The sequence below is a fragment of the Neophocaena asiaeorientalis genome, unplaced genomic scaffold, assembly GCF_003031525.2.
Source record: "Neophocaena asiaeorientalis asiaeorientalis breed wild unplaced genomic scaffold, Neophocaena_asiaeorientalis_V1.1 scaffold254, whole genome shotgun sequence".
Lineage (NCBI taxonomy): Eukaryota > Metazoa > Chordata > Mammalia > Artiodactyla > Phocoenidae > Neophocaena > Neophocaena asiaeorientalis.
Genome location: NW_020174705.1, coordinates 4,092,377 through 4,100,200, shown reverse-complemented (window position 1 = coordinate 4,100,200; position 7,824 = coordinate 4,092,377). Strand labels below are relative to the sequence as shown.

General features: G+C 56.7%; 3 protein-coding genes across 5 annotated transcripts in view; 2 read left to right on the top strand and 1 right to left on the bottom strand.

Annotated features, from left to right (window-relative positions):
- The window catches only part of ROGDI (rogdi atypical leucine zipper), a 6,284-nt gene extending 1,550 nt beyond the window's left edge, over nucleotides 1-4,734 (top strand). The window contains exons 5-11 of the mRNA XM_024759626.1: nucleotides 659-739; nucleotides 1,516-1,611; nucleotides 2,852-2,950; nucleotides 3,327-3,440; nucleotides 3,516-3,565; nucleotides 3,678-3,804; nucleotides 4,114-4,734. Coding sequence (XP_024615394.1) covers nucleotides 659-739; nucleotides 1,516-1,611; nucleotides 2,852-2,950; nucleotides 3,327-3,440; nucleotides 3,516-3,565; nucleotides 3,678-3,804; nucleotides 4,114-4,155 — 609 coding nt within the window. The 3' untranslated portion in view covers nucleotides 4,156-4,734. The remainder of the gene's footprint in view (nucleotides 1-658; nucleotides 740-1,515; nucleotides 1,612-2,851; nucleotides 2,951-3,326; nucleotides 3,441-3,515; nucleotides 3,566-3,677; nucleotides 3,805-4,113) is intronic.
- Nucleotides 4,291-5,837, bottom strand: SMIM22 (small integral membrane protein 22). 2 transcript variants are annotated; one of them, XM_024759443.1, is made up of 4 exons: nucleotides 5,774-5,837; nucleotides 5,401-5,561; nucleotides 5,237-5,322; nucleotides 4,291-5,130 (listed from the first exon to the last, which is right to left on the bottom strand). In XM_024759443.1, the coding sequence occupies exons 2-4, from the start codon at nucleotides 5,534-5,536 to the stop codon at nucleotides 5,089-5,091; spliced, it is 264 nt and encodes an 87-aa protein (XP_024615211.1). In that variant the 5' UTR covers nucleotides 5,537-5,561; nucleotides 5,774-5,837; the 3' UTR covers nucleotides 4,291-5,088. The 2 variants fall into 2 exon arrangements, with proteins under 2 accessions (XP_024615211.1, XP_024615212.1); XM_024759444.1 differs by having other exon boundaries at nucleotides 5,770-5,798.
- An 83-nt stretch (nucleotides 5,838-5,920) lies between these two features.
- SEPTIN12 (septin 12) overlaps nucleotides 5,921-7,824 on the top strand; it is a 20,189-nt gene continuing 18,285 nt past the window's right edge. For both annotated transcript variants that reach the window (XM_024759442.1, XM_024759441.1), the window contains exon 1: nucleotides 5,921-6,063. In XM_024759442.1, coding sequence (XP_024615210.1) covers nucleotides 6,054-6,063 — 10 coding nt within the window. In that variant the 5' untranslated portion in view covers nucleotides 5,921-6,053. The remainder of the gene's footprint in view (nucleotides 6,064-7,824) is intronic.

Genomic DNA, 7,824 nt, shown 5'->3' with positions numbered 1-7,824 from the left:
GCCTCTTGCTTATCCCAGCTCTGCCGCCAGCCAGCTGTGTGACTCTGGGCAGTATCCTTGACCTCTCTGGGCCTCAGTTTCCTCGTTTGTAAAATGACACCCTCCCTAACCTGCTCATGAGATTGGTGTGTGGCTTCAGTGACAGGTGCAGGAAGCGGGGAGGAATGCTTTGCACACAGCGCTACCTGGCCCTACCTGGATTCTGGGCCCCAGGAAGCGTGGGCATTGGCAGGATTAGGCTGGCTCCAGATCAAAGTGCAATCAGCCAACATCTGAGCTCCAGCTGCACTTGACCCTGTGGCAGGTGCCAAGGCCTGGAGGAAGGTCCCTCTCCTCGGGTGGGCGTTCCGTCACTTGGCATGTACACGTTTTCCATTTGCACACAACTACACGCTTCCTCCCAGACTAAGCCGCCTTCCCCTTTCTTGGCTCTTTTCCCTTTCACTTCTCGTGGTTCCTCTTGGGCCTGAGTTCCTGTTTCTTGACCTCCCTGTTCACTCCCCAAATGGCCAGGGTGTTGAGAGGCCCTCTGCCCCATGTAGTGGCTGTGGCCTGAGCTACCGTACACACCCCATTTCTGCCCCCGGCTCAAGGGCTCAGAGTGGCCAAAAGCAGGAGGGCATCCTTCTGCCCAGCTTATCCTGCTCTTGCCCATCAGGACGTGAACCTGAAGATGCCCAGGAACAACCAGCTGCTGCACTTTGCCTTCAGGGAGGACAAGCAGTGGAAGCTGCAGCAGGTAACTGGGTCCTTCCCCAGCCATGACTCAGGGGCACAAGGGCAGGCAGGGGCAGTCCCTTGCAGCGCTGAGGCCTCCTGGGCTGGCCACTGTGGGGACCTGCAGCCGCAGCAGGCTTGGGAAGGTGTTTCCTAGCAGCACAGCTGTGGTGGGCAGTGCCTGGCCTCCTAGCCTGTCCTATGTGTAGGCCCCCAGCCCAGCGGGAGCTACAGGGATGCCCTGAACAAATCACTCCCTGCCCAGACTTCCAGGGGCTTCCCCTGGCTCTTGGAGACCAAGTCCATGCTTCCTAACAGCACCTATGTGATTGGGCCTGGTTTCTGCCCCCTCCTTCTCTCCTCTCACTGGCCACCAGCTGTTTCCACCTTAGGGCCTTTGCTTGGGCTTGTCCCTCTGCCCGGAGTCCACTCCCTCAGCTTTTCTCATCACGTGAGCGTCAGCTCAAGAGTCGCTTCCCTGGAGCTTCTCCCTCACCGCCCTCATCACCCTGTTTGTTTCCTTGTGCAAGTTGCACCGTCTGTTACCTTGTGCCTTTACTCTATTATTTTCTGTCCTCCTTTGGAAAGTGAGCCACATGAGGCCAGGGACCAAGCCTGACTCACAGCACCCAGCCAGGGCCTGGCCCGAAGGCGGCACCCACCCTGCTCCTCCTAGGAGGATAGGCCCTCAGGGTGGGGGCCCGTAGGCTGGGGCCCCCAGGGACGTGGCTGCTGTGAATCTGGCTCCTCTCCCTGCCGAGGCCCAGCCCACAACTGCTCATTGGGTGCTGTTTTTAGATCCAGGACGCCAGGAACCACGTGAGCCAAGCCATTTACCTCCTTGCCAACCGGGAGGAGAGCTACCAGTTCAGGACAGGAGCAGAGGTCCTCAAGGTGAGCTGCCCATAGGGATGGGAGAGCCAGGTTCCCTGACCTCTGACTGGGCCCCTGGAGAGCTCTGCCCCCACATTCTCAGGTGTAGCCAATGGTTGACCCTTCACCTCTCAGTGTATACATGTCCATCCAGCCACAGTTGAAAGGCTCACAGCCCAGGCTCCAGAAACAGACCTGGGCTCTGATCCCAGGGCCCCCACTATGAGCTGTGCAACCTCAAGTCACTTACTTAGCTATTCTGTGCCTCAGTAGCCTCACCTGTAAAAGGGAGACAAGCTGTAGTGACTGCCAATCGTGATGATGCAGGTAAAGTGGCCTCTAGTAAACGCTTGGTAAACAGTAGCTACAGGTTTTAGTACCAGCAACAGAAAAACTTTTGTAATTAACAAAGTGAATTCATGTGGTGTGGAGAGACAAGATGAGCTCAGATGCCCTGAGTTCATGCTTTAGCTCTGCCCCTGACTTGCTGTGTGTCCTCAGGTGGTTCACCTATCCTCTCTGGACCTCGTGAAAATTTGAAACCAGATGGACTAAGGTCTTTCTCAGAACTGTGACCACTCTCTGGGGTGTAATGTGCAGCCCCCATGCCTCCACCCAGTAATTCTGCCTTTCCCTGGAGCCAGGTGACCCCAGCACCATGGCAACAGCTGGATGAATAGCTGGAAGCAGTGGAAACTGGGGCTCTGAGTTCGAGCCAAAGCTTTGCTCCTTGACAAAGGGAAGGGATGAGTGCAGATGGTTCCACCGTTCCCTAGCTGTGTGACCTTAACCCTTTGGAGCCTCAGTTTCCTCACCTGTGAAAATGGGTCTGGTGTCCACCATAAGGCTTCAACTTAGTCATCCCAGTTCTTCCTTGAGGAAGCCCTCCGTGGCCCCTTGCATCCAAGCTGAATTAGGGTCCCTTCTTCTAAGCTCCTTCATTGCCTGTACCCTCATCCACCACGCCCTCGTGCCCCTGGGCCTAACTTCTGGTATCTTCTATTCCCCATTGGACCAATACCCAGGATCCCATGCAGTAGAACCTTCTGTCCTGCCCCCAACCCCCAGCTGGAGCCCAATTACCTGCATCTTTAACAAGCCCCCTGCTGCAGGGGTTCGGGCCCTGAGACTGTGACCTCCAGGGAAGGAGCTAGGAGCTACCATAATTTTGTTGCTACTGACACAGGGGTGGGGACGGGGAGGGGATCAGGACCAGGCCCCGCTGCCCTCACAGCGGCTGTGACCAGCCCCCTTCCCCCAGCTGATGGATGCCGTGATGCTGCAGCTGACCAGAGCCCGAAACCGGCTCACCACTCCAGCTACCCTCACTCTGCCTGAGATCGCTGCCAGCGGCCTCACGGTCAGTGGTGCCTCAGGCCAGCCCCTGCTCCAGGAGAGGCGGTCCCCACAGAGGGGCCCAGCTCACGCCCGGGAGGGACACAGGGGTGCCAGGAGGTCCTGCAAGCCCCAAATTGTCGACAGAGTCCTATGTGCAGTTTTCTGGGATGGGGTCCTTGGCTTCCATTCTGCATCCCTCAGATATGTACCCCCCTGATCTGGATCAGTGGGTCCCAGGCTCAGTGGTGCAGGAAGCTATCTGTGGTACCTGAGAAGACACTGGAAGCCCCAGTCCATGGGATGGGGACTGGGAGTCCCCGGGGTGGTTGGAGGGGCAGGCGTGAGATGTGCCTGCTCAGCCCTCATCCCCCTTGCCTGCCCGGCCCCACTCCCCACAGCGGATGTTCGCCCCCGCCCTGCCTTCTGACCTGCTGGTCAACGTCTACATCAGCCTCAACAAGCTCTGCCTCACCGTGTACCAGCTGCATGTCCTGCAGCCCAATTCCACCAAGGTGAGCACCCCACCCACCCCATCCCTGCCCGCCCTAGGCCCCAGGCCTGACCCAGTCTGATGTTCTTCTGCCTAGAACTTCCGCCCAGCCGGGGGTGCCGTGCTTCACAGCCCCGGGGCCATGTTGTAAGTACCCTGCCTGGGAGGGGTCCCTGGAGCGCCCTCGCCTGTCTGCACCTCAGGGGATGGGGTCCTGGCCGGCTGAACTGCCCTCAGGGACCCTCCCACCTCCCCACAGCGAGTGGGGTGCACAGCGTCTGGAGGTGAGCCACGTGCACAAGGTGGAGTGTGTGATCCCATGGCTGAACGATGCCCTTGTCTTCTTCACCGTCTCCCTGCAGCTCTGCCAGCAGCTCAAGGATAAGGTGGGGACATGGGGGCGGTCAGGGCCGGGCTGGGCCTCACGCAGATTAGGCCAGCCAAACAGCAGGTTGTTTAGCCCCTTCTTTTTTGGGGCGGCACACCTCTAAAGGGCCCCCTAATCTTAAGATCTGTCGTACCCTCTGCACACCCCAAACAGGTGGGCCATGGTGTTGCTTGGCAACAGTATCCTCTTCCTGACACATGGCCCTTGGATGACCTTCAAATCTCACCTGGGTCACAGAGGGTGCAGCAGGGGCCAGATTGCCTAGCACCACCACTCACCATGTCCCCCCATCTCCCTCCTTCCCCAGATCTCTGTGTTCTCCAGCTACTGGAGCTACAGGCCTTTCTGAACAGAGCGCCCAAGAGCTGGTCCCCCTGGGAATGGCCCCTGCCCAGGGAGTCCCTGTTTCCCCCCCCCCGCCCCCCCCACACACACATAAACACACACGCACGCACACACCCACACACAAAGTGCCGACCAGAGCTCAGCACTGCGGGCTATTTATTTCCCTCTTCACCCTGCCCTGCCTGTCACATCTGCACAGATGGGACTGAACACTGGACCCACTGGGAGGAAGTGACACTGGCGTGCTTTTTGTCTTGAATGGGGGAGGTCAGGAAGGCGGAGCTTCAAGGTAGCCTATAGTCCAAGCCCTGCCCTCACCCCAAGGCAGGAACCTTTGGACTCAGGCTGGGGCCAGGCCCAGGGCTCTCCTTCCTCCCCTCTTCGCAGCCTGTCCTCCAGGATGGCAAGGGGCAGCCACACACCCCCTCCCACTGGAGCCTGAGGAGTGGGTGGTGGCCCTAAGCTCTGAGTTGGGGAAGGAGGACAGAAGCTGCCCACCACGAGCTGTAGTGCCCTTGACTGTGTTCGCTTGGCAACCCTGGCAGGGACTTCAAGAAATAAAGATCATCCGACTTTGCCTGGAGCCCTTCTGTCTGTCTGTCTGTCTGTCTGAGTAGGGACCTGGCCAGGGGTCCCTGATAGTCAGGAGCTGGGCCGAGTACCCAGTGACTGAACCCCTGGCCTCCAAGGGGCTGAATGGGATGGTGAATGGGCAGCCGCTGGGTGGCTGCAGCACGTCACCTGAGGTCTCCTGGTGACAGTCATGCCATCTGAAGGTTGTGAGGGACACAGGGGGCATCTGGATGAAGCAGTGGGGGCCTACACTGCCCACGGTGACAGGAGGCTCGGAATACACTCCAGACTCAGGCTTTGGCTGAACAAGGCATTGTTATTGCTGCCCATCAGAACAAAGGCAGGGGAGCAAGAACTCTCCGCATTAAGGCTCCAGGGCAAGGTTATCAAATCCCCCGGCGTGTTTCTGCAAGAGAGGCACACGGGCTGGTGGCTTCAATCCTCGGCCCCCGGCCCGCCCCACCCCACCCCACCGCCACCTTTTCGGCCTGGCCCTGGTGCTCCGGGCTCACCTTCCGGGACCTGGAGGAGTGGCTTTGGCAGCAGCCACAGCAGCAGCAATGGATGCAGACGACCAGCAGCAGGAGCGCCACGACGCCTGTGGGCAGGATGGGTATCCAGATATGGCCCTCGGCCTGGGAGGCTTGCCGGGGGCCAGAGGCCAAGCCATACTCACCAAGGAAGACGAGGAAGATGATGAAGGCACCGGTGTCCCACTTGGACTGGAACAGCTGGTGGCTCCACAGTTTCCCCAGCACTTGCTGGGCTGTGGCACTCAGCTCCTGCTCCACATCCTCCGTTAACAAGGCCATCTCAGCTGGATGGTCCTGGCACCGCCTGCTGCAGCCCCCCAGAGGGCCACCTCAGAACCCTGGGGCTGCCACATCCCTGCCCCGCTGCACTGCAGCCCTGGCCCTGCCCTCCCACACCACCCTTCTTGGCCCCAGCCCCTACCCCAGCCTCTCTTCCACTTCTCTCCTGGCCCTGGCCTGAGCAAGCTCCTCCCCGCCCACTCCCCCCAGCAGCCCTACCCCTGGGCCCCCACCTGCCTTGGAAATCTCCCAGCCAAGCAGGTTCTAGGTCCTGGGAATACAGACTACTTCCTGCTTCCGGGTCCACACCACCTGAGGCCTTGGCAACCAGCCCCGCCCCCCCACCAGTACCCCAGGGCCCAGGTGAGTCAGCAGGTGCAGCACGGAAGGAGGAGGCCACAGGCCTCTCGGCCTCTTCATTCCAGAGATTTTTCTCAATAGACCAGACAGCCAACCTGGAACACAGCAGACACTCAGCCGCTGTTGCCTTCATGAATGAAGAAAAGACAGAAGAAAAATGGTGGCAGGTTGGAAGGAGGGAGGGAGGTGAAAAAGAAAGGAGGAGAGGGAGGGAGGGGAGGGAGAAGATGTTTCTGTTCCACCGCCCTTGCCTGGGCAGCGACTGTGTGCCTGGCAGCGCAGCAGCAGCAGCCTTTGGGGTCCTTATCTATTCTAATCCTCACAGTGATGCTTGTGAGGCGGTGGTTATGGTCGCTCAAATGAGCTCTCTCCCCAGAACTTGGAGCCCAGGGCCCCTGACACGGCACCTGGAGCTGTCTCGCCTCCCCCGTTACCCCCAGAGCAGGGGCCAGGCCTGCTAGGCCCTGGGGACCAGCTGTAAATCAGGTGGACACACCTTCTTATCCTTGTGGGGCTTATGGTCTCGCTGGGAAAACATGTTGGCTAATGTTAGGCTCTGTGCCTGACGCTATACAGGCACACTTTACTGCACTTCACAGATGTTGCATTTTTGATAAATTTAAGGTTTGTGGAACCTTGAGTTGAGCAAGTCTGTCGGTACCATTTTCCAACAGCATTTGGAAACTTTTTCATTTTTATTATATCTGTTACAGCAATCTGTGAGGGGTGATCTTTGACGTTATCATTGTAATTATTTTGGCATTTTTTAGCAAACTAATTTTTAGTCAAGGTACGTATGGTGTCTTTTTTAGACACAATGCTATTGCCCACTTAATAGACTACAATATAGTGTAAACAACTTTTACATGCACTGGGAAAGCTGTGTGACTCGCTTTTTTGCAATATTCGCTTTATTGTGGTGGTCTGGAACTGGACCCACAATATCCCTGAAGGATGCGTGTACCTAATGTATTCCTCATGGAAATCCTAAAGTGGGTATTATTGCTATTCCCATTTTACAGATGTGAAAACTGAGGCCTTGAGAAGTTCAGCAACTAGCTCAGGTCACACATGTATTCATTTCCTGTTCTTGCTATAACATACTACCGTAAACTTAGTGGCTTAAAACAATTCAAGTTTATTATCTTACAGTTCTGGAGGTCAGAGTCTAAAATGAGTAGGCAGGGCTGTGTTCCTCCTGAAAGTCCTAGGGGAGAATCAATTCCTCAGCTTTTTTTTTTCTTTTAATTTATTTAATTTATTTTTGGCTGCATTGGGTTTTCGCTGCTGCGCGCAGGTTTTCTCCAGTTGCAACAAGCGGGGGCTACTCTTCGTTGCGGTACATGGGCTTCTCATTGTGGTGGCTTCTCTTGTTGCGGAGCACGAACTCTAGGCACGCTGGCTTCAGTAGTTGTGGCACTCGGGCTCAGCAGTCGTGGCTTGCGGGCTCTAGAGCACGGGCTCAGTAGTTGTGGCGCACGGGCTTAGTTGCTCCACAGTAAGTGAGATCTTCCCGGACCAGGGATCGAACCTGTGTCCCCTGCATTGGCAGGCAGATTCTTTTTTTTTAACATCTTTATTGGAGTATAATTGCTTTACATTGTTGTGCTAGTCTCTGCTGTGCAACAAAGTGAATCAGCCACACGCATACTTATATCCCCATATCCCCTCCCTCTTGCGTCTCCCTCCCACCCTCCCTATCCCACCCCTCTAGGTGGTCACAAAGCACAGAGCTGATCTCCCTGTGCTATGCGGCTGCTTCCCACTAGCTATCTCTTTTACATTTGGTAGTGTATATATGTCAGTGCTACTCTCTCACTTTGTCCCAGCTTACCCTTCTCCCTCCCCATGTCCTTAAGTCTACTCTATGTCTGCGTCTTTACTCCTGTCCTGCCCCTAGGTTCTTCAGAACCTTTTTTTTTTTTTAG